Genomic DNA, 26,783 nt, shown 5'->3' with positions numbered 1-26,783 from the left:
TTTATGCATCACGAGTGGTTAGGTCTGGAAGGGATTAGGTGGGATTTGCCGTGCAAATCCACTTGGGGTTTAGCAAGGGTCAGGCGATTAAAGCCTTGGATATTGGCCAGTGAGCTCTCAAACTGGCCTTTTAAAAGATTCTTGAAGAGGGACCCTCTGGGGAAGATGTCAGGGCAAACTTCCTAGCTGCTAGGAAAGCACACAGCCTTTTCAAAGGTGTTCTAGAAGCCATTGCCTCATACCTGGAGGTCACACATCTCTCCTCAACTGAGGTCCAAGATGGTTTGCAAAACAGTTCTGATCACCGGTTGCTCCTCTGGAATTGGACTGGCTTTGGCTGTGAAGTTAGCACAGGACAAGCAGAAAAGGTTCAAAGGTGAGTTGGCCTAATCTTTGAATTTCTTCTGTTTCTTCCCAACATTTCTTCCTATGCTATCCCAGGTAGCCTGAGGATGAAGAATTTCTTAGAACCCAAAATCTTGTTTAGCCAGGTGGGAGATAAGAGTACACTTTAATTCAAGTAAAGGCATTTCCTAATTGTTGGTTGAGACCCCTCCCCACCTTCATGATCCAGCATTACTACATACAGCTTGTTTTTAAAAAGAGATTATTGTTATATGTAACATATGTAACTAAATCACAAGAAAGCCTCATCTATTATGACTAGTTTTGAATATTTTATAGAATGGGTATGACATAAAACATATGTGCAGCAGCATACAAAATCCGCCAGGGAATGACTTCCAAAAGTCAACTGTGTGTCCAGTAATCTTCTTCCCTGAATCTACAATTTGGTGATGGATCTGGGCATTGTATGTTTTTACCCTGTTTCCCCTTCTGCTCCCTCACCCATATTGTGTTTTTAGTAGTTATATTTATATTTTTAATGTACCAAACATGCCAGGTTTGTATGGAAATGTGACACTATTTCCTGTGCTGGTCAATGACCGAAATAAATATTTTGAATTTGAAAAAAAAATTTTTTGACATAAAACAGATGCAGGGATAGTAAGTTCTTTCAATGCAACTATATAAATCTTTTTTTGAGTATGATTCTCATTTTTTTTTACTCATTTCTGAACCTGCTCCAACTTGTATATATCCTTTTAAATATAGAATCATAGAGTTGGAAGAGACCTCATGGGCCAACCAGTCCAACCCCCTGCCAAGAAGCAGGAAAATTGCATTCAAAGCACCCCCAACAGATGGCCATCCAACCTCTGTTTAAAAGCTTCCAAAGAAGGAGCCTCCACCACACTCCGGGGAAGAGAGTTCCACTGCTGAACAGCTCTCACAGTCAGGAAGTTCTTCCTAATGTTCAGATGGAATCTCCTTTCTTGTAGTTTGAAGCCATTGTTCTGCGTCCTAGTCTCCAGGGCAGCAGAAAACAAGTTCGCTCCCTGCTCCCCGTGACTTCCTCTCACATATTTATACATGGCTATCATGTCTCCTCTCAGCCTTCTCTTCTTCAGGCTAAACATGCCCAGCTCTTTAAGCTGCTCCTCATAGGGTTTGTTCTCCAGACCCTTGATCATTTTAGTCAGACATATGAACCACCCAAGAACTTCAGATGAGCCCTGACTATTGCCAGATCATTTTGCATGAAATATTACTGAGCCATGTATCCTGCATCCTATACTTGCATTTTTGTTTTTTGTGGTCTAAATGTGCACTTTTGAATTTTTGTCTATGTTATTATTTTATTGCATTCTGCCTACTTTTTAGTCCTATTGAATTCTGTTCATGTCTTCCAATGTGTTAGCCATCCCTCACAGGTTTGTGCCACCTTCAAACGTGATAGGATTTTCTCTACCCCCGTCTTCTAACACATTGATAAAAATGTTGAAATGTTCAAATAAAACAATATTATAACAACAATATAACGGACAACATAAGCAACAATCTAGGACATAACGTCAAGTCATAATAGTCATAGACTTCCATCTTTTGATGACTCCCAGTTACTGTAGACAAGTGGTTCTCAACCTGTGGGTCCCCAGATGTTTTGGCCTTCAACTCCCAGAAATCCTAACAGCTGGTAAACTGGCTGGGATTTCTGGGAGTTGTAGGCCAAAATACCTGGGGACCCACGGGTTGAGAACTACTGCTCTAGGATAAAATACTGAGGCACTCCCCTTGAAACCTCCTTCCACCTATGGATGACAATTCCTTAAGAATTTTTATGCGACCAATTATGGATCCCTCTTACCATTTATTCCACATTTAATCAGCTTGTTAATCAAAATTGTGGAAAAGTTACCTTTTGAGGCCATAATCCATGGAATCCACCCAATCAACATAGCCACTGGGTATACTGGCTGGGGGATTCTGTGAGTTGCCTTCCAAAAATTGACTTTTCCTAGGTCAGAAGTTTGAACTGAATAATGACGCTTCTATGTTCCAGTGATTGCCACAATGAGAAATTTGTCCAAGAAAGAAAAGTTAGAAGCAGCAGCAGGCTATGCCCTCCACAAAACTCTGGAAATCAAACAGCTGGATGTCTGCGATGAAAAATCCATCCGCAACTGCATCAACAGTATTCCCCAACGGCACATTGACATCCTCAGTAAGTACTCAAACCATTTGCTGGATCACCCATCTCCAGGGATGAGATTTACAAAGAAGAGATATGTAATGGAACCAAGAGGCCCCTAAATATGCGTGAAGCATCATACTTCAGGTGTCACAGCAAAAGCAAGGGGACAAATGTTTAAGGAGCTTGGTACACATTCAGATATTGACCTGGGTTGACATTGTCCACAAGTACACTAGTTCCTATAGTGGATGCATTAAAAGGGTAGTGAATTTTAGTCTGAACTATAAAGGAACTATTTAAGGTATCGAGAACTGTATAATAATAATAATAATAATAATAATAATAATAATAATAATAATAATAATCTATTTATACCCCGCCACCATCTTCCCAAGGGGACTCAGGGCGGCTTACATGAAGCCAAGCCCAACAAATACATCAATAAAATAACAAAGCAAATAAGCATCTAAAAATGCAATATTATAAATAATATATAAGCAGTAACACACAACAAACTTGTATTCCCATTCACAGTCTACTGGTATGAAACCAAGCTGCTGGCACTGAATTTCATCACACACAACTGTACCTATCCTACCTCTTATTTTATAGTGTATTATACATGTGTACTTTATCTGAGAATCAGACTAAGGATGCCTGTCATAGATGCAGGCAAAATGTCAGGAGAGAATGCTTCTAGAACATGGCCATACAGCCCGGAAAACCTACAACAACCCACTGAGAATCAATTGTTTAAAAATTCAGATAAAATTGTTTTTAATCAAATCAATATTTATTTTTTATGTTAAAATTCATTAAATGCCAATATTCTCATTTGAGTCATGGCTACCATTTTGTTCAGTGCCTTTCAAGTCGCCCAGTCTTTTGTGTGCCCAGGAGGGAGTCCCTCATTTGATATCAGCCATAGATTGAGGTTCTGGATTTTAACCTGCCACTTTTGAACTCTCACTTGCTGAGGTGTTTCTGCAAGTTTCTCTGTAGAACTTAGAAAGCTATTTCTTGATTTAAGGCATTGGCATGCTGGCTGATATCCGAACAGGGGATGGACTGGAGATGTCACTGTCTTGATCCTTTCATTATTGGCTGCTACTTCCCGGTAGATGTTCGGTGGCACAATACCAGCTAAACAGTATAATTTCTCAATCAACAATGAACATTACTCATTGTAGTGCATTAAAATTGCTATGTATACTCCTCAGAACTTCTTGTCCGTGTGTGTGCCTCTGAGAATGTTGTCCCTATGCCCCTGAAGACCCAACCCTCTCGGTGCCACGTTATGGCTGGCATCCTTTTGGCGACATATACTAGTTAGGTGAATCTTACACCTGTGTATGTCTCTTTCGGGTTGTTGCTCAAGTTGATATAGTGATCCTATGGCATCTGCTGAAGTTTGGTTCCAGGAACACACACACGCCCAATACAAAAAATATGGGGATGCACAAACCCCATTATATACAATGGTGCAGTAAAATGGTAAACAACTCAATTGAGTGCTGGAGAGAGTCTGAGGATCTGTTAAATGGCAGGAAGCTACCTACACATCAGTGTAGTAAGTTGCATGCATGTTGGAAACATTTTTAAATATTTTCAAGTTCTGGTTGGTTGAATCCCCACAAACACCTCCTAGTTACCGAGTTAAAGTAACCAGGATTCTTGAACAAAGTTCAACATAATTTCTTGGGACTGATGAGAAGCCAAGGCATCCCTTCCCTTGTTATTAGATGGAATAGGTTAAATGCTAGGATATGATGGTGTTGTCTCTATCTAGAACACTGTCATATGGAATTCTATGTATTTCATATGATTTAGAGACTAAAACTGAGATCATAGACACCCTTCCATAAGGTCATTTATTGATGATGAAATATCTTTCATATTTTCACTTTACAGACCCAAAGAATGTGAACAATGCTCCTAGAGTTTATACAAAACACATCCTGAGATAGCCTCAGTTAATTTGAATGCATTCCAAAGAGCCTATTAGATTTGGACTGAGGTCAAGAAGAAAAAAAAGAGAGAAAATGTTACATGGTCACATTCTTTTGATATGAGTCTCGTATATAGGTCATGCTTTGGTACCAGGAAGGGACAACAGTGATATAAATGGAGTGGGGCATTGGTGTGGGTGGATTGCCCTCTGAAACTGTGGAACAATAGTGTCCAATGTGAATATTTGCACGCACATCTTTGGCCAATTCTGGAGTGATTCTTCTTCTTACACCAAGCCAATTTCACAGTCTTCTAGATTGGATTAGGAACTAAATTGCCAAAGCAAACCAACTGTTGTTGACAAATCCCTGTTACAGAATTGGGGGATGGTTTAACCCATCAGATGTGTTCTCTGTATTTTGCTACTTGTTATTTCTCCTGTGGATATAAACAGATGTTCAGAGACCAAGAGGTAGCTGCTTTGATCATTTGATGATTACAGACTGAAGAGGTGAATCAGTGAAGTATATGAACAGGACAAACACATATAATACATAGGCTACACATATAATGGAATTTTCTACTGCAAGATGTCATGTGGGCCACTAGCCTGGATAGCTTTCAAGGGGGATTGGAGAGATTCGTGGAAGTAAATGGCAACAATAGCTTCTATTTCGTATGTCAATGATTACACAATCAACCTGAACTTCAAAGGACATATCCAGGGTACCGGAAATAAGGTTCAGCACCTTGGATAGCTACATCAGAATTTGGATTAAATGTGGAGTAGATTTATCATTCCATTGACAGTGATACTATCTGCTGCCACTGGGTTAAAGCTGTTTCTGGTTACTACACATATTGGCCGAATATTACCTTCAGCATCAATAGTAAATTCAGCAACTGCAATATAATATGCATAGACCCAACAGCCAGAAGTTTTGATTATATACAATGCCAGACCCTGAGAACATAATTTGGAACAACAAACAAGATCTGATTATTTTCTGTGTTGGTCACATAGACCCTGGGTATCATCATTATCATCATCTATATTGTTGTGATCTAGGTGAGCTTTACTTAGGCTATACTTGATGGAAGACCTTCAGCTAAGCTTCCCATACACACACGTATGTGTTGACCTAAGTTGATGCCTATTAGATTGACTGTATCTAAGGCAGAGCTGAACTTTGAACATGCTAAATTACCATTGCCAGGCCAGTTCAATTTTTTTCCATTGAGGCAAAGGTCAAGTTGGGGCCTACTCATTAATTCCATGTGCAGTTCAGCAGGTGCTGTGAGCAGAAGATGTTGAGAGATAGGTAGCTGGAGGACAGAGGTGTGTGTGCCAGAGAGCCACTTGAGTTCTATTCCATCTAATTTGCTACTTTCAGGTACAGTGAAGGAGACTGTGCTGTCATCAGTTGGGTTGAAATGGATCTGCCAGTGTGAGTCATTTCTATACATGGAATGAACAACTAGGCCTCATCTTGACCTTTGTTGCAATGGAAAAATGTTTCAAGATGTCCCTGGCAATGATCAATTCAGCTTGTCCAAAGTTCAGACATTATGGGACTTTTAGTCCAACAACATTTATTTATTTATTTATTATTTAGAGCTTTTATAACCCTGGTCTTCTCGACCTCCGAAGAGGGACTCAGGCCGGCTAACAGCAGAAAATTCATACACAAATAGAATAAACATAATAGCATTGTGATACATCTAAAGGGCCATTGATTATTCAGTATCAGATGACATCATTCTCCATTGTCTGTTCCTATTTGAAGTTCATTGGATACTAGAGATTAACAGTAAGAACTCTTGGCTGTCTCTTATAGTCAATAACGCTGGTGTTGGTCTCATTGGTCCCATTGAGTGCCAGTCTATTGAGGAGATGAAGGCCATCATGGAGACTAACTTTTTTGGTGTGGTGAGGATGATCAAGGAGGTCCTCCCTGACATGAAGAAAAGGAAAAACGGTCACATTGTGGTCATCAGCAGTGTCATGGGTTTGCAAGGTAAGCTTTTGTTTGCTTTGTCCCCGCAGCTTTGTTCACACACACCAGTCAAAGCATCCCTTCATATCCCATGAACCCCAGTCTTTTAGAACTTTCAAGCTGTAATCCTGAACTCACTCACTCAAAAGTAAAACCGACACAATGGGAACTACTTTTAAGTAAGCCTATATAGGACCACCCTGCATAAAATTCCTGCCACAAACCTTCTTCCAAGATTTTTTTACATTTGGTGGTCTTACAACCTGGAATTGAAATATAGGTTGAATATTCCTTATCCTTGGGACAAAGGGTGTTTCATCTTCTGGAATCCTTGCATATACATAATAAGATGTAATGAAGATGGGACCCAAGTTTAAACACAAAATTAATTTATGATTCATAAACACCTTATACACATAGCCTAGAATTAATTTTGTATATAATATTTTAAAATCATTTTGTGCATGAAGTAAAGTCTGTGAACCATCAGAAAGCAAAGATTACACATTCTCAGCCACCCATGTGGACAACTTTGGATTTTATCATTCTAAATTTTAATTGGCTTTGTTCCCATTTCTTTCTTCCTTTATTTATACTCCGTTTTTCTCCCTGTGGGAACTCAAGGTGGCTAACAATCCAAATAGTGGGTTGTTGTAGGTTTTTCCGGGCTATATGGCCATGTTCTGGAGGCAATTTTTCTCCTGACGTTTCGCCTGCATCTATGGCAAGCATCCTCAGAGGTAGTGAGGATGCGTGCCATAGATGCAGGCGAAACGTCAGGAGAAAAATTGCCTCCAGAACATGGCCATATAGCCCGGAAAAACCTACAACAACCCAGTGATTCCGGCCATGAAAGCCTTCGACAATAAGTCCAAATAGTTTTAAACCACAGTAAAAAAATAAAAAGCAATTAAATAATACATATGGATTAAGGAAAAAACAGATTAAAATATAATAAATGCATTTGACATTTAACACTGATACACATACACACACACATACACAGTGTTCCCTCCCTACTTCACGGTTCGCTTTTCGCGGACTCTCTGTTTTGCGGGTTTTTGCCTCCTGGCAACGATGGAGTGTGGAAGGGGGTTTCACCCTCACTCTTGGGAGAGAGGCAACTAATCATCAAAAAGAGAGAGGAGAGATACAAAGCAGTATGTAAATCATGGCCTTATAGCCCCTTCCTTATAGCTAGCAATAAAAAAGGTGTGCAGTGCCTTTAAATCTCTCCTCGCTTCTCCCTCACCCTCAGAATGTGATATATCTATATCTATAGCTTCTCTACTTCGCAGATTTTCACTTTTCGCTGGTGGTCCTGGAACATAACACCTGCGATAAGTGAGGGAACACTGTATATATCACATTGATGTGTATTAGAAATGGTGTATGTGGTCCATGATAGGCTTCTGCTTATTTTGCAATGGACCCGAGACCCTCTACAGAATACAGAATAGCCCAATGTGGAATGTGTTACTCACATTTGTCATTGTACTTGGGCGATGGGATGGCACACATGTGGATTTACCAGTTTGTTTATTTAGTTACACTACAATTGTAAACAAATATAAATAAATAAAACTTTATTTGTATATCGCCCTGTCTCCTCAAGAGGACTCAGAGTGGTTTCCAGCATACGGCAAAACATTCAATTGCCCAACGACACAAAAACCATAGAAAAAATAAACATTTTAAAACATAACATAAACCCTGTAAAAGGCAACCACGAGCATTAAAAGCCAGTTTTAGTTTTACTCCATTAGACGAGATTCAAGATACCAATGGCCAGAATTACAACATGGACCAATAGTATCCAATGTAGGGATTGCATATTGCAAGTGGAACAGAAGGACACTGGAGGTTAATTATGATATGCTGCAGTAATACGTGAACTTAGACCTAGTGTCTCATTTATAGGACCACAAAGAGGGGCACATGATTAATGCCCCTTTTCCCCACAGAGGAGGCATTTTGTACTGGCAATTGTGGAAACATTACATCTTGCCATACAAAAGCAAGCTAACCTTGTTGGGTCCCTAGGCGGTTGGACAACTTGGCCTTCATCTCTCTTTTTTTGGCCTCTCTCTTCTCTCCAGGTATTGTGTTCAATGATATCTACACAGCCTCCAAATTTGCTATTGAGGGCTTCTGCGAAAGCCTCGTCATCCAGGCGCTCAAGTTCAACATCTTGTGAGTGGTTAGTTGTGCCTTTGGTGGCAATATATAGCCTAATCCTTCTCTTTCATACCACACATGATAGGTTTGTAGTATCGCTTTAACAGCTAGGGTCCATTCTGTGCAACAGTGTCCATAGCTTTGTGAGATGGATACCTAAAATCGTGGATAATTCCAAACCTTATATCTGACTGTACTTGGGCTGGAAGCATACTATACAATTGCACTGGAAAATCTAGAAAGGCCCACAAACCCTTCTGTGGGGTGATATTTTTAGAGCATGATTAATTGAAATTGTGGTTATTGAATCCATGGAAGTAATATGTGTAATTTTTGTACACATTTAGTACACATTCCCAATTAGCCATCTTTGAGTGTATTTTTGAATTGTACAGATTTTTAGACGTTTGCTTTTTAAAATGCACCCAGCTTTTTGTCCACATGTCATACTGCAAGATACAAAAATGAGCACATTTGTGAGAGATAGTATGCTTTCTCCTACAAAGAATCTCATGAGTTGCAAAACTTGATATTGCCAAAATTATTTTTAAGCCAGAGGCAAAGTGGCTTTCTAGCACATACCTTATGTGTGTTTATGTAATGTATATGCATCAAAATGGGCAATTGTTCCACAAATTCTCTTTTCTCATAAAATATTCCATAAATCTGTAGCATTTTGGTACCTTAAAACTTCTGCTGAACATGTATAAAATGCTTTAGACATTCAAAAGAGAGAAGCAGGAAAAGTGACTAATGGAATGCAAACACAACAAATGAAATTGTTCTAGAAGATAATCATTCTCAATGTCTGAATTTGTGCAATGCTAGCAAATGCTAGGAACTGAAGGAAAATATGTGTTGTTGTAGGTTTTTTCGGGCTATATGGCCATGGTCTAGAGCAGGTATCCTCAAACTTTTTAAACAGAGGGCCAGGTCACAATCCCTCAAACTGTTGGCGGGCCGAATTATAGTTCGGAAAAAAATGAATGAATTCCTATGCACTTCACATAGCTTATTTGTAGTGCAAAAACCTTTAAAACAATACAATAATAAAAACTAAGAACAATTTTAACAAATATAAATTTATTAGTATTTCAATGGAAAGTGTGGGCCTGCTTTTGGCTGATGAGATAGGATTGTTGTTATTATTGTGTGCTTTCAAGTAGTTTCATACTTAGGTTGACCCTGAGCGAGGGCCGGGTAAATGGCCTTGGAGGGCCGCATCCGGCCCCCGGGCCTTAGTTTGAGGACCCCTGGTCTAGAGACATTCTCTCTTGATGTTTCGCCTGCATCTGTGGCAAGCATCCTCAGAGGTAGTGAGGTCTGTTGGAACTAGGAAAAGGGGTTTATATATCTGTGGAATGACCAGGGTGAGAAAAAGGACTCTTGTCTGCTGGAGCTAGGTGTGAATGTTTCAACTGACCACCTTGATTAGCATATAATGGCCTGACAGTGGCTAGAGCAAACTTTTGTTGAGAGGTGATTAGATGTCCTTGAAGGAAAATATCATTTGAGGGGATAGAGTTTTATATAGGAAGGCAATGCCTTCATCCCATTCCTTGTCACTTCCCTTGTCTCAAAAAAAGTTGCAGTGAGGGATGCTTGACGAATTTATGTCCACATTTCATAGTGAAATGGCTTTGGGCTTAAAGGCAGATTGAAATGTACATGAAGTGTCTATTTTAGGGTAAAATATACTTAGAATTGTGTGGCTTGAGTGAGCACAATATATATATATATGTGCTCAAAGGTACATAGCTAAATATGCGCTCAATGCAAAAGTTCGTGCAGATTTTTAAAAAAATGATGATTCCCATGAAATCTGGACATGCCAATAAATACATATAAAACTGATGGGGGCTGGAAATCAACTGATCCATCCATCCCCAAGGGCAGGACCCGAGCAAAGCTGAAAAGGCAGGTTCTTGCAAGAACAGGTGGCCCTTCAATAATTGATTCTGTTTATGGTTGCTACTCAATTATTTAGTAATAAGACTTTAGCTTTGTTCCGACATTACTCATTACACATTCTTCGACATGGGAGGAAGGGAATGATTCATCTCATTTTCCTGAGAGAGAAACAAATCAGCATATTGCAGGAAAGAGTCTTTCCATGTGATTAAGATCACTTATTTTCCAAGGTACTTGCTCACATGGACACCTCAATCTGAAGAAGATCTCTCCTCTTCAGTTTCATTGTTTTCAGTCTGGAGGGATCAATGCCAAATGTTACTTTGCTGAAGAAAGTATACTGAGTAATACCCAACCAGAGTTAAGTGAGTAATGCCAATGACTGTTCGCTACTCATCTTTTCCATAACCATTGATCTTTCCCATAACGATCAATGTTTTCCATAATTGTTTTTATTAAGAGCCTCGGTTGTTCTTCTCTGTGCCTCTGGAGCTTAATTAAGAACTCTTTGTCCACACTAAATGGTTTAAAGGAAGAATGCAGAATTTTGAAAAATTACTTTTTTGGGGACTGAAACGTTCATGATCTCTGCAAGGATTCCTCAAATTTTAATCCAAAAATCAAAACATTCCCAGATTCCAATGTGCTACAAGGCAGTCAACACCCACCAGAAAGAGTCTCATAGAAAAGCCTTTCTCTGATTTTTATATCTATGCTTGCTTGATTTGTAGCGTCAGTTTGATAGAGCCAGGTCCAGTGGTCACTGAGTTTGAGATGAAAGTCTATGAAGATGCGGAGAAGGCTGACTATTCCCAGACTGATTCTGAAACAGCTGAGATATTCACCAAGATCTACCTGAAGAATTCCAAAGCCATCTTCTCCAGCTTGGGCCAAACCCCAGAAGATGTGGCTGAGGTGAAAATCTAAATATCTTATTAACACGTGCGAGGAGGTAACCACAATATATTGTACTTGCAGAATTAATGTACACCCTAGGCAGCTGATCCTTGAAAGGAAATGCTTGTGCCCATTTCCCAGTATATATGGAGATATTATACTCCTCTGATGTTCCGGTCTATAATGAGGAAAAGAAGTAAAATGCCAGAGATGTGTGTTGTGGGTTGTTCTATAATTTAGATCAGATTTTCTGGCATAATATTGGCAGGGGGTGTCTTCTAGAGTGAGGCCAAAGATGGCACAGAAAAATAATCAACTAAGACATAACAATAAACACAATTGGAACCATCACATTGAAACAATATAGAACCATTAAAGCATATTAGCATGAAAAATAAAACAGCAATAATATCTGTGAAGGCGGGATAATTGTCAATGGCTAGAAGACAGATACAGACTGCTGAAGGGCCAGACAGATTGGTTTTCTTGGAGCTGAATGAGCACTGTGATGAGATTTCAGGACATTGGAAAGCAAAGTGACAGAATTTCAGGGGCAACATGTTGGAGGAAATGTTTCAAAGTAATTCCTGACATATCATTTGTGTCACTCAATCAGTGAAGTTTATTTATTCATTCATTTATTTAGAGTATTTATATTCTGCTCTTCTCACCCTGATGGGGACTCAGGGTGGATCACAGAACATAATATGTGACAAACATTCAATGTCATTTTATACACAAACAAGACAGACAATTATACATAGATAGAGGCATATATTGGCTTTCCCCATCTTTGGCATTTTGGAGGCTTTGTGCTTGGTTCTGGCCATTGGGATGTGTGCGTGTGTGTGTGTGTGTGCTGTCACTCCAATTCCCTGCTGAAGAGCTTTGATCATACTTCCTCCTTTGATTAAATCACCGGCATGTCTTATGGGTGCCTCAGAATACCTCCCTGCTTTTAGGTAGTACTTATTTATCTACTCACATTTTTGTTTTCAAATCGCTTGATAGGCAGAAGCTGGGCTAAAGCCAGGAGCTCATCCTGACCTGGGCTTCGAACTGGCAGCCTTTCGACTAATAAGATTTACTGCAGCAGGTGGTTTAACCTGCTGTGCCAAAGCCCGGCTGTAGTTGAACAGTAATTACTATTTCCTCCTCTCCTTTCCCCTTTTTTCTTTTCTTTTCCTCCTTTCTCCTTCCTCCATTCTTCTCCTAACTCATTTTTATAGTTAACTTACCAACTTAAGAAAAAACCCAGTACCTTTCATGTGCTGCTGAATTGAAATGTTTCATAAAAAAGCAGCACACTTCATCAGCTTGCAATGTTCACTGCAACATTGGCTATGGTCCTAACTATACTGACTATTTAATGCATTTAGAAGCTAGCTTCAAATTGTGGCAGCCAAACAATAGACTCCCACAATAGTGTGTGAACGAAAGGCTTTAAGGTCCATCAGGGCTCTGAGGTTTGTCTGCGTAATCACCATCCTGGCCACAAACTGGTCCTGGGATTTCCTATGTAATCATCTGCACAGTGAAACCACTTTCTTCAATACTGGTTTCTAGAATCCAATACATATTACTAGATAATATAACTTAGGGTTTAAGTGTGGTTGACATCTGAATAGCTGCCTCATTACCACCCCAGTAGCTGTAGAATATGCCTTGGGTTGTCTAATTCATGAAAAATAAAACAAAGTAATGGAGACACCCTACCATTTTGGGATCCTTCTCCTTTCTCCTGCTAAAACTACCCATTTTAAATCTATTTTCCTTCTTTCATTTATAATACCCTGCTTGTTTGGAAATGATTCAGTTCCATGAACAAATAATCCCACCTAATCCATTTCCAAAGCTTTTTACATTTCTGAAGGCTTAGCTGTGTACTTCAAGGTTTAGACCCTTGTACTCGCCCACTTGCAAGCATACAAGGAACGATGGTGATACTCTGAAGGCACAACTGATACCATTACATGGCCTTCCATAATCTATTATGAAACCTATAATATTGAATACATCCTCCTGCAACTGAGACATAGAGGGAATATTCTCTGTACTATTACAAATTTACAAATATTAAAAACAGAGGCATAAACAAGCGTAGAGGGGTCCTCAAGATATAGTGAAAATGTTGGGAGTCTGTAGTATTTGTTTATTTATTTATTATTTATTTACTTTATTTCTATACTGCTTTTCTCAGCCCTTAGGCGACTCAAAGCGGTTTACACAACAATGCAAAATATCACAAAACAGTATAATGCAAATAAAATAGATTATAACATCAACAATTAACAACAGTATAATAATCATAACGCCTCAACAATAAAATCAGAATCCACTCTCATTATCCATTGTTCCATATTCCTATGTTCAATTTCACTGTTTAGCCAAATGCTTGTTCGAATAGCCAGGTCTTCACCTTCCTCCGAAACGCCAACAGCGAGGGGGCCAATCTGATGTCTGCAGGAAGGGCATTCCACAGCCAAGGGGCCACCACTGAGAAGGTCGTAGTTCTTCTGTTGCTGTAGTTCTTGGATTTCTTCCACTTTCACAGGGGGGTTAGTCACACAGGACCTTCAAGAAAGTACATGAATGAAATAAATCCCCCCCCCCCCCCGGAAAGAATACCTCTCCTAGGCAATTCTATGGAAAACAGTGGGATTTGACCATCGGCTTGGATTGGAAGACCTACAAATGCCTATAAAATCTCTCTAGGTATCTCTAGATCCTCCAGTGCAAATCCGGAGTTATGGTGGAGGACCTAGAGATTCCTAGAAAGAACATATTATTCAAATTCCCAAATAAACAAATCTGCAAAAGTTAAACTGCAAATGTGGAGGGCCGACTGTATCCACCCAACATTTCTATTATCCTGGACTATTATTGGGCAATTCTTGACACAGGTTGCCACAGTAAATTTCCACCCTTGAGTGATTCTCCTTTTAATTCTAAGGTGTCTTCATCTCTTCTTCTTTCTCTCTTTTGTTTATTTTTCCCCTAGAGTTTTAGCACTATAGTGGGTCAGTGCAATTATTATATATATATATATATATATATATATATATATTAATAAGAATGAAAATGAATGGTCAAAGATTTTTCCAACCTACAGAGCTTGGGAAAACCCAAAGGGCTTTATCACGAGAACTCGTGTTTGTTTTGGCCAATCTGGGAGAGCCCAGAGTCTGTTAAAGCAGCCTAAAGGCAAGTCTGTCTTCCAAATGTGGAATGTTATTTTATTCTAAATTTGATTTGTCATTAAATTTGTGGCCAAGATGAACTGAAGGAAGGAGTGAGCCAAGTACCAAGAAGAAGGCAAAAAGGGAATTTGATTTAAACTGACCAGTCAAAACTTTGGCAGCAGATCTATAATTCCTCTGGAACCATCCATCAGCAGGAAAATGTGCTGAAGAGTTGTCCATACTTTAGCAGGAGATAGCAATGCAAATCTATCCAAGTGCTATTTGATCTGTTACTCTATTTGAGCTGTTACCCTTTTTCTTGGAAAGCCTCCTAACATGAGCTGCTCTGGATGGCATGGAATCATTTAACTGTAACTAAATTGAATCAATACCTACTTACTTCTAGGAAAGTGTGATTCATAGAAGGGTGGTATCCAACCGATTATCCTTAAATGGTTCAGGCTTCTAGGAAGAAAGGGTTGTCAGTTCAACAAAATTTGAGCCAGCATTTGTTGCAGCTTAAACTTGAAATTTTGAAGTATATTTATATGCGTGCCTTAATTTGGTATATTGTTGTCCTGTTGTTACATGCCTTCAGATTGATTCAGACCAATCATAGGATTTGTTCAGAGGAAGTTGGCCATTGCCCAAAGTCACTAAGGGGGTTTCCATGGTTGAGTGGGGGATTTAGAACCTCATCACATGGCTTAAGGGCTCCGTTTCCATGCGCGGTGGAAATGAAGCTCCACAGAAGTCATCACATGACATGAAGGCACACCTGGTGGGACTCTGTGGGCATCCTTTTCCACAGCATAAGGAAATGGAGACCTAAAGCTTAAAATATGGAAAGACAGGCAGAAGATGGGGAAAGGACATGAGATGATTGGACATCCCAGAAAATTGGTAAATATTTTCTGGGATGTCCAGCTTTCCTTCCCTGCCTGTCTGATTTTTTTTTATTAATCATCTTTATTTCAGGAATTTTTAATAGGTGTACATAAAAAAGGAAACATTTGGGTAAAGGGGGGGGGAGGGAGGAGGGGGGAAAGGTGGGGGTCGGTGGGTTTTGGTAAACTCCACAGGGAGTTTATTCCATTTCCTCTTCCTTTTTAATATGTTCTTAAAGCTTCAGTTCTACTACCTATTCTATAATTTTCCTTCTTACATTACTATCACTTCTTTCTCCTAGATTAATCTGTTTGAGCATCGTGGGTGAGTCCTCTTTCCTGGAGGAATTCTTTAAATAGTGTCCAGTCTGTTTTACATCTGTTTTTCCGGTCCTGCAGTAGGAAAGTTAGGGAGTCCATATCCTTGTAATCCATTAATTTTGTAATCCATGTATCTATAGTCTGGATTTCTTTCAGGTGCCACTTTTGAGCTAGTATTATTCTTGCTGCGGATGTCATCTAAAAGAATAATTTGTCCTTGTTTCTGCCTAGTTCAAAATCTGTCAAGTTTAATAAATAATATTCAGGCCTTAATTCAAATTTCACTTTTACTATCCTTTGACAGTGTTCCAGTACTTCTTCACTTCCTTACAGTCCCACCAAGAGTAGAAGAAGGTCCCCAGTTTCTCTCCACATTTGCAATATCTATTGTTATAGTTCTTATAGTACCTTGCTACATTTTGAGGTGTTAAGGACCATCAGAAGAACATCTTGTACCAATTTCCTATTACATTCATCGATCTCTAATATTTTAACTTGGTATTCCATATTTTCTCCCAGTCATCTTCCCTGCCTGTCTGATGAGCTCCTTTAACTCTGGTCCTGGTCTAGTACTCAGATTACTACACTATGCTGTATTATAAAATCCCTAGCCAGAAGTGCCATGGAGATGACTGCCTCAGTCAAAAATACCTTAATACACTTTGGGAAGAGTACTGAGCCAAGAAAGTCTATTCTGCATTGGGGAAGGGTTTGCAGACTTTGACAAGAACTCTATCTGTTTTCCCCCACAGCACACGTTGAAGGTCATCACCACTGCCAAGCCACCCTTCCGTCACCAGACTAATGCCATCTATACACCCATGACTGCCCTCAAGCACGCTGACCCCACTGGGGCCCTGATGACTGACTCCTTCTACAAGATGGTCTTCAGATATGACACCCTTTTGCATGTCAGCTTGAAGGCCATCCGGCTTATCCGCTGGCAAGCCCACAAAATGAGACAAGGGGCCAGGCTACTGGGCTTCAGATGAGGTGCTTCGGAGGCTTAAAGACGAGAGTTTCAAGGAGAGGAGAGACCAGGAGGCAATACCAAGAGACCCAATCAGGAGAACATTTCAAGGGTTTATTTCATTATGGCAGATTTTCTGTCTGCACTTTTTAAATTTTCATACTATTTAGTTGTATCTTCATACCACATCAGGGTGGATAACTGTGGAAGGCAAGGAGATAGTATTAAACTTCTAAGATCCATTAGATGGTCACATCACCCAAGCTAGCTTTGCAAAAAGTGTTTATAACAATTGTCTCAAGGGCCCCTGAGGGACCTAAGGCATATTTTCACCATGCTATTGGACCCTCCATTTAGGTCCAAATAAATTTGGATAACAATAGGAAATAAGTGGAAATCACCTCCAAATGTGATGGAAATACACCCCCCCCCCCCACTGCTCCTGGCAGCCATAAAGATGTCTTGGGGGCCTTTTCAGACCTCTATGTTACATCTTTAAGTCCTGTTTTGTATATTACTAGCATGCTTTATCACTGTGGCAGGGATCCTATTGGCTAATCTCAACTAGAGTAGTCATATTTGATCATTTGTTGTATGGTGAGCTGACACAACTAGAGAAATCCTGTGGATTCAATGGCTCTTCTATAGCCATAAATAACAATAGAATTTAAACCCATGATTTGGGGCCAGAATCCAGTTGGAGCCTTATGCTTGCATTGAAATAACTGCATAAACAGTTGCAATTTGTCAGTATATAAGTGAAGCTCCTTGTGCAACCAATGGTTCTACAAGAATGTATAAACAAAGCCAGTGAGATATGGTGAAAACTGGAATCCATCAAGGGACAAAATGTTAATGGCTAGGAGGAACTCAGTCCAAGATAAAGTGAAAATGGTCAATTTGACTAATATGGGAGCTTAAACACATACTGAACCTGCAAATATAACAACTGGATGTTTGTTGCTGGTTGTAAAACCAGCAATCCTTCATCTATTTTCTAGAGAGCTTCCATTCAACTGAATAAAGTCTGTTTCTAAGTCAATACACTTTCCTGGAGATCATGCAATTGTAAATAGAAAGCATGAGACAGTATGGTGTCACACCATGTAGAGCCCAAGTTATAGTTGTGGGGTTGGACAAGATCTGCAGTTGTGGAAATAAATTTGAGTCCTTCCCAGTTATGCTGTAAAAATGTTCTTTACACTATAAAGTTTATGACAGAGTTGTGACTCCTGAGTTTTTGTTTTTTTGAGGAATTGGGTAGAGGTGGTGATGGTGGTGATTGTTGCAGCAAAAAGCAATCCCTTGGCAGTACTAATTTGGAGCATTAATAAGGAAAGAATGGCATTTCAAATCCCTGCTTGACACTAAATGACCCTGTGCTAATCACCTTTTCCAGAGCTTGGAGCGTTAATTATTAATAACAAATAATATACTATTTATTTGCCTCCTTTCCTCCCTCCCTCCTTCCCTTCCTTCCTCCCTTCTTCCCTTCCTTCCTTTGATTCCCCACCCCCACCCCCAGCAGCACATTATACATTGCATTAAGAATGATTTATTAGTAACATATTATCTAAACAGCTGTTTTTTAGTTACTTTAATTTTTTTCTTTAAAATTCCATTTAGGAATACCTACATCCCAAATAGCTACTGGAAAAGTAACAAGGCAACTTTTAAAAAGTCTCAAGGTTACACATTGAGGTTAAATAGTGATAACATTACTTGTTGTTGCATTATACTAGTTTCTCCACATTTGTAGACAGATTAATATTGATACCTATGCTGTATATGTGATTTCAAGTGCCTTGTTGATTTATGGCAACCCCACCACAGGGTTTTCTTTGGCAATGGATACACAAAAGTGATATTTTCCAGTTCCCTTCTTTGAAATAAAGCCAACAACAGCTGGAATTCATTGGCAGTGCCTCTAACCAGCTACTTTTGGTCTTGCTTAGCTTCCAAAACCAGATAGGATCTTCTGCCTAGCACTCTTCTTAGAGAAATGTCAGGTGTCCAAGCTGCATTCAGGAAAAGATGAGGTACTAGGGAATACATTAAGACATATGTTGGATACTGGAGCATACTAAAGAATATGAAAAGAAAATTGGTCAGCACGTTTATAGATTATAAGAAAACCTTTGATCAAGTAGATTATGAAAAACTTTGACTTGGTGTTAAAGAGTATGGCACAATATTTTATTGACCTGTAGTCAGAATAAATGGCCACTATCAGAACAGAATATAAAGAAATGGAATGGTTTCTAGTTGACAAGGGGGGGTCAGATGGGACTGCATTTTATTTCCCTGTTTAATTTGTATACTAAACACATCATACACAAAGCAGGATTAGGCTCAGGAGAAAGAGGTGTGAAAACTGAAGGGCAGAACATCTGTTTACAATATGCAAATGACACCATACTGATAGCTGAAAATAGCAAAGACTATGAATACTTACTGGAGACAGTTAAAGAAGAAAGTGCCATGTCAGGTTTCCAGGAAACAAAAATAATGACCACAGATTATTTATATAACTTGAAAGGAAACAATATAAACAGTGAAGACACTGAAATAGTTTAAGATTTTTCTTATTGTGGTTCAGTTAGTCATTAGAATGGAGAACGTTGTCAAGAAATAAAAAAAAGACCAGGATTTGGAAGTGCAACTTTGAAAGAACCTGACAAGATCCTAAGGTGAAAAGATGCAATCATGGAACAATAAAGTTCAGATGGTCTATGCCAATTTCTATGTATGGTTATGAAAGCTGGATAGCAAAGAAATCTGATAGAAAGAAAATCAACCCATTTGAAAGAAGAGTTCTATGGGTACTGCACACTGCTCCAAAGTCAAATAAGTGAATCCTAGAGCAAATTAAGCCGTAATTCTCCCTAGAAACAAAGTGGATAAACTGGGACTGTTGTACTTGGGCATATCATGGTAAGGCATGAGTCACTAGAAAAGAAAGTAATGCCTGGTAAGGAAGAAGTTAGGAAGAAAAGAGGAAGACTGCATTCCAGGTTGTTGTTGTTTATTCGTTCAGTCATTTCCGACTCTTAGTGACCTCATGGACCAGCCCACACCAGAGCTCCCTGTTGGCCATCACCACTCTTAGCTCCTTCAAGGTCAAGCCAGTCACTTCAAGGATGCCATCCATCCATCCATCTTACCCTTGGTTGGCCTCTCTTCCTTTTTCCTTCCATTTCCCCCATCATCATTGTCTTCTCTAAGCTTTCCTGTCTTCTCATTATGTGGCCAAAGTACTTCATCTTTGCCTCTAATATCCTTCCCTCCAATGAGCAGTTGGGCTTTATTTCCAGAAGTGTGGACTGGTTGGATCTTCTCGCAGTCCAAGGCATACTCAGAATTTTCCTCCAACACCACCGTTCAAAAGCATATATCTTCCTTTGTTCAGCCTTCCTTATGGTCCAACTCTCACATCCATAGGTTACGACAATGAATACCATTGCTTTAACTAGGTGGATCTTCGATGGATATACTTAATTAAGTACATCCAGGTGGATATGCTCATTTAAGGAAGCAACAGCCCTGAGCACAAGACCTGAGCAAGGCTGTTGGTGATAGAGTGACTTGAAGATCTCTCATTCATAGAATTGCAGTAAGTTGAAGTTGAATTGGTGGCAATTAATGATGATTAGAGAAAGTTGTGAACAAGAGCTGAATCTAACCTAAAACATAAACTTACCAAATGAAATTTGGATGTGGATGTGTGAGGACATCTAGTGGTCCATGCAGACAATTATCTTCATTCTTGCAGGCTTTGTATCCTGTGACTTGCAGACCAAATTCATTTCCAGAGTCCGTGTATGCAAATGTATCAAGCATGTGTTGCTTTCACTGTGGCTCCCTGGGGCATAGAACAGCTTCCCCATCCCCATTTTTAGACCAGAGGAGTGGTGGGAAAGGTAATAGATAATTTTGTAAGCTTGTCTTTTTGTGGTAAAGCACAGATGTTGCATACACAAGGGTCCCGTCTGCTCTCCTCTTTAGATTAAAACAAGGAGAGGAAGATCAAGTGGTGGAAGCAGTCATTGTATTTTGGACTAGAGATCCTCAAATCTCTCAGTGAGATGGGGGCTGGGGGTTCTTGAAATTGTAGTCCAAAAGACAAATCTTCCAAGCCTAAGCAAAGAACCCACCCTGTCCATAAGCATGTAAACCTTACAGTGTTAGATGAATGAATAGTTTTACCTAATATGAAACTAGTTACCTAAGTTCCTTTCTGCTGACACATCTAGAGATCAGGTGATATGTATGTGGAGTATAGTTACCTACACATTTTTCTTATTTTGGAAGGCTTGTAGGAGCATCACATGTTGCTCACTTTCAGAAGCTAAGATTACCAACCTATGTAAGGCTCAGTGTATGCTTCCCAAAGCCCTTGATGCTGTCATTAGCAAATTTTCAAGTGCAGCTGTCAAGACAGGTCCCACACTGCTCAGAAAGTCCCAAAATGTAAAACTAACCGTTCCCCTCAATCTTTATAGCTGTGGTCACATGAAAGAAATCTCGTAGGAATTCTGTTGCTGATGGATGAGTGCTTCACACATTCATGTGCATTTTTTGATCCTTGAGCAAGGAATGATTCAGTAGCTCTTAGCCTTCCTCCCCATCCCACTGGTTCACTTGAAAAGGGGTGAACTTCTTTAGTTATATAGAGGCCAGGGAAGGAGTAATTGGTTTGTAACTACAGGAGAACTACAGGTGTCCCCAACATATCAATCAGCCTCTTCCATGAATAGACCTGTTGATTAAAGCATTTCCACAGACTAAAGCATTCATGCAGAATCTCAAGACACAGGGCCCGTCCAGACAGGACCTTTATTGTGGTATCTACCACAATAAAGGAGGGGCTATCCAGACAACGTACTGGTCAGTCCCAAATTAATTCACTACAAATTAGGAAAATCTTGGTTTGTAGCAAATTAGTTTGATAGTGGATTTATTCCGTGCCTTCTTAGAAGGATAAATACACTGTTTCCGGTGTCTGGACTACTACGGTCCAGGCACTATTCCCACAATTTACTGGGCTAAATAAGCCCGGTAAACTGTGAGAATACTCACCTGTCCCCTTAAGCCCCCAGACCCCTTAGAAAAGTAAAAAAAACTTATGTGGCTTCCATTACAAGCCTTGGCCGGCTCTCCCAGTGCATAGAAATGACACGGCAGGAGAGTGGGGAGGGGGAAGGGGGGAGGAAAATCACTCCCCCTCCTGCTCTCCTGGCGTGTCATTTCTACACACCAGGAGAGCCGGCCGAGGCTTGTAATGGTTTTTATTACTTTTCTAAGGGGTCTGTGGGCTTGCGGGGAGAGGAGTACGGCTCCAGATGTTCTCTCGGTCTTTCTGGGGTGAGTGTGGACAGGACCCCAGGAAAATATGTATTTTTAAACATGGATTCTCCTAGGATAAAGACCTGGATCCGCCCATAATTCTCTTGGAGCATTTGCCTTTAAAGCTTCCAGCCTTGAGCAGAGCACCCTAACCAAGGGTACATCTACTTGCAGAATTAATGCAGGGTAATGGGCATAGCTCACTGCTACAGAATTCTGGAGTTTGGGACAACATAAAAACAAATCTGAGAACCCCAAGCCAGGTAAGTTATAGACCAAAAAGTCACCTCCCTCTCCCCAGTTCCTAAATAAAGGATATCTCATACAAAATTGGGGTCCTAATTACAGATACTCTGCTTGGAAGCTGGATAGGTGGGAGAAGACAAGGGTTCATATCATGCAGCCAGTGGAAAGAGTCAGAGGTTCTGGGTTGCTGTGAGTTTTTCGGCCATGTTCCAGTAGCCTGAAAAAGTCACAGCAACCCAATGATTCTGGACATGAAAGCATTCCACAACACAGTCAGAGGTTTATTTGACTATCACTATTGCCAACCACTATGGAGATGTGAACTCCAAAAATGGGGCCATCCTTAGTGGCCCTTGAGATTTTGGGCTGTTATCGTTGTTGCTATCATGAAAGGGTACACAGATTTTTTTTAATGGCCAGTCTGCACCAATAGAGCTTACATAGTTGATTCAGGGGGGGGGGGGGGGGGGGAGAATCTGCAATGCAAGTTGATATTTTAAAGTTCACATTTACTATCAAATCTCTGGTAAGGTAGACAGGCATCCTTACCAAGGGTACATCTACTCTGTAGAATTAATGCAGGGTAATGGCCATGGCTCTAAGGTAAAGGTAAAGGTATTCCCCTGACATTAAGTCCAGTCATGCCCGCCTCTGAGGGTTGGTGCTCATCTCCATTTCTAAGCCAAAGAGCTGGTGTTGTCCGTAGACACCTCCAAGATCATTTGGCCAGCATGACTGCATGGAGCGCCGTTACCATCCCGCCGCAGCAGTACCTATTGATCTACTCACATTTGAATGTTTTCAAACTGCAAGTTTGGCAGAAGATGGGGTTAACAGCAGGAGCTTGCACCGCTCCCTGGATTTCAACCTGCAACTTTTTGATAAGCAACTTTAGCAGCTCAGTGGTTTAACCCGCTGCGCCACCGGGAGCTCACAGCTACAGAATCCCGAAGTTTGTATTTTGGTGATACATTGGCAGTTATTAGAAGAGAAGGCAAAGAGCCTTCTAAAGCTACCACTCCCATGATTTCATAGCACTGAGCCATGCAATTAAAGCACATTAATCCTACAGTGTAGCTGCAGACTAAGTAGTGCACTAGAAAAAGCACTTGTAAAGAAGGGAGAGACGGTGTATTCTCATCATGTTTCTTCACTCACATGATCCTGAGGTAGACGGCCCATGACCAGCAGGAGGAGTTTCAGTTCCCAGTCCCAGACAGAAATATCTCAAGTTAGCAGTGTTTATTAGACCCTGACATTATATTTTTAGCCAGCTTGGGGTTCAAGCTGTAAGGAAATGACTACAAAGTACCATATTTCTTTTTGTATGACTATGTGGCCTGAAAAGAAACCACGGAGCTTCCACAGAGCAGAGCGGGATCTGTTCTTGTGGCTTGTAAGGCGGGAAGGAGCTTCACTCTTAAGCAGAATAGATTATTGAGGTGACTACGATGGCGAAGACGAGGTCAGAAGAAACATTTCTTTGAAAAATGTATGGGGCAGAGTGAGAGTGGGACATAGCTCTCACCTAGTTTTCATTTATATGTTTTACACAAGTAGATAATGAAAGGAGTTCATCTTATCCATAGTGCCAAAGGGAAATATCTCAGATGACATTGTTTTCTAAGAAAATATCTTACATAAAAAAATTATCATCTCCCTAAAATGAAAAAAAAAAAAACACCTCTGAGTATATTCTCCCCACCATTACGGGGGCTGAATGAAAAGTAATGCCTCCACCTTCGTTACTTGGGTTTGGATGGGAATATTTTAATAAATCAAACACAGAAATAATCCTTAGAATGTGCTCTTTAACTACCACTATTCACTCTTCCACATAATCACCAGACAATTGGATACATTTCTGCCAACGATGAACAAGTTTTCTGTCATGGAAGAATCTGTCATGGAAGAAGTCGACACTCTGTTTCCACAACCCATTGTGCACAGATCTTCTGATAGCCAAGCAAAGCAATAATGTGACCCACATGTTCTTGTGAAGTGCCAATTATGCTTGAAATTTCTCTCTGAGTGATACGATGATTGTCCTGAATCAATCTGTCATCCTTTTGCTTGCGAAACCCATTGGTTGCTATCACAGGACATCCAACTCTTTGTTTGTCTAGCAAGTCAGATGTTCCTACCTTAACATCTTTAAACTTACTCACCCGATGACGCACAGTACTCACATCAACACAATCACTATAAACAGCTTGCATTCTCTGATGAATCTCCTTTGAGATGACACCTTCTACTGTCAAGAATTCAATGACTGCACGTTGCTTAAGTTGCATTGGCCAACTGTCTGGTCAGGGTTCCATACTTTGCGCTTTTACAACACAATCATTCAATGCTAAGGCTTCCCACCAAAACGAAACTGTAGAGGAGACTCTACTGAACAAGCCAATACCTGCCACATACCAGTACTGCCATCTGTTGAGGAGTTACGAAGGTGGAGGCATTATTTTTCATTCAATCCTCGTAGTTTGCAGGGAGGTGGGAAGGGAGATGAATCTGACCCTCCTTAGCAGGATCAGACAAAAGCAAATTGCTGCAGCTTCAGGGTATATCTGCATTATAGAATTAAGGTAGTTTGACACCACAGTACCGCCGTGACCCAATGCTATAGACTCATTGGAGTTGTAGCTCTAACAGGTTTCAACCTTCTTTGCCAAATAGTGCTGATACCTTCACTACAACTCCCATTATTCCATATCATTGAGTCATGATAGTTAAAGTGGTGTCAAACTGCATTAGTTCTATGGTGTAGATTAATCCTTAGATCATGTGTTCTTTTTCAGTAATGTTTGCCATCAGGGCTGCACTGTGATATTGTATGTCCTGTTTTTCTTCCATGAAATGTGGGAGGATGCAGCATTCAGGAAATCTGAGTACTGATTTCTAAGATCTATTAAAGAGGTATGCATCCCAGGATGTCCCATGCATGGTCACACACATCCATCCAGATTCCACCCCATCAGGCATGTAGCCAGGGGGGGGGGGGGCTCGGGGGGCTTCAGCCCCCCCCCCCCCGAAATTTTCATGGTGGTTCGCAAAAAGGCCTTATTGGTGCATTATTTAAACTTATGTTTATTCATATCATGATCTGATCACCATACTCAATATATCCCATGTGCATGGGGGTATTGGGGTAATGATACAAAAGGTTTGCTAGGCTAGACCCTCTTTCACTCAGACTCAGCCCCCCCGAAACTCAGCCCCCCCCCGAAACCCCCTCTGAAAAAAAATTTAGCCCCCCCCCCCGAAACGAAATCCTGGCTACGGGCCTGCACCCCATGTGTCCCCACTCCACATGCCCCGAGACCAATGTCAACAATTTTTGCTCTTCCAGCAGTACTGACTCCCTTAAGGCCAGGACCAAAGGGCCAGGAAAACCCTACTCCTCTTCACAAGCACTGTTTTATGATGAATTCAGTGCACAAAGCGGAGGAAGGTGAACCCACATAAAACACGGCACCCACATAACTTCCTGTGCAGCATGTCTGCAGCGAGCACATGCAGCTTTTTCCTGAGACTAAAGGATTCAAGAAGTCCCACCCTAGTAGGAAAGTACTTTCTTGCCAAGCAGCCAAAGGGAGGAGACAGTCATAGCCTTCCTCCGACAGTGGCAATCTGCAAGTGCCTCACTATATTGTTTGAGTCAAGGCTAGGAAAGGATTATTATGTCTTTTGACTCAGCCAGCATGGTCACTGGGAAGTGAAGTTCAAGAAAGTAACTTTTCCAAGTCCTAATGTGAGTGCCTCAGGGGAAGATGTGCATAAGTTCCCCACCAATTCACTTATTGTGTGTCTAAGGAAAATGAGTTAAGCAATAATTTGTTAGAAATATGTTGCCCTGGAGTCATATCAGAGAACATGAAACTGGAACATCAGCCCTCACTACATCCTACATGGAGTAGCTTGTGGGGAATAGATTTCTCCACTTCCCTTTTACTCCTAGCCTCAGCATCTACTAATTTGAAACTCAGGAATGTCAGACCAAGTCCTAATCAGGTGGAAAAACTCATAATGTTGAACTACTGTGTCTATTAGGAGATCCAGAAGCCAACATCCTGTTATCAACGCATACCAGTGTTACTATGCAGGTGGTGTGAATATTTGCAATATACATATTCCGTTGACAACAGCAGAAGTAGAGTTGGACATATGGCAATGTTGCTTATTGTGATTGTGACTGTACATTGAGTTCTTGCATGATGGGGTTGTGCATTACTGGTCATACAATGTCAGCCATTGGCAAGTGTTGTGCAGTGTTGTTATTTTCCATGGGAATTGTGTAGTGCATGTGTAGCTTATCTTCATGAGGATGTTTGTGCTGCTCGGAGGGGATGTTGGACTGCA

The 26,783-nt window shown here is 40.5% G+C and overlaps 1 protein-coding gene across 1 annotated transcript; it reads left to right on the top strand.

Moving 5' to 3' along the window:
• The first annotated feature begins 78 nt into the window (after positions 1-78).
• LOC132778274 (retinol dehydrogenase 8-like) lies at positions 79-18,051 on the top strand. Its single transcript, XM_060781061.2, has 6 exons — positions 79-376; positions 2,405-2,566; positions 6,325-6,504; positions 8,583-8,676; positions 11,304-11,487; positions 16,612-18,051. Exons 1-6 carry the CDS (start codon positions 280-282, stop codon positions 16,849-16,851), a joined length of 957 nt encoding a protein of 318 aa, XP_060637044.1. The 5' UTR covers positions 79-279; the 3' UTR covers positions 16,852-18,051.
• Positions 18,052-26,783: the final 8,732 nt, after the last annotated feature.

This window comes from Anolis sagrei, chromosome 6 (genome assembly GCF_037176765.1).
Source record: "Anolis sagrei isolate rAnoSag1 chromosome 6, rAnoSag1.mat, whole genome shotgun sequence".
Classification (NCBI taxonomy): domain Eukaryota; kingdom Metazoa; phylum Chordata; class Lepidosauria; order Squamata; family Dactyloidae; genus Anolis; species Anolis sagrei.
This window is presented reverse-complemented; position numbering and strand designations above follow the sequence as displayed.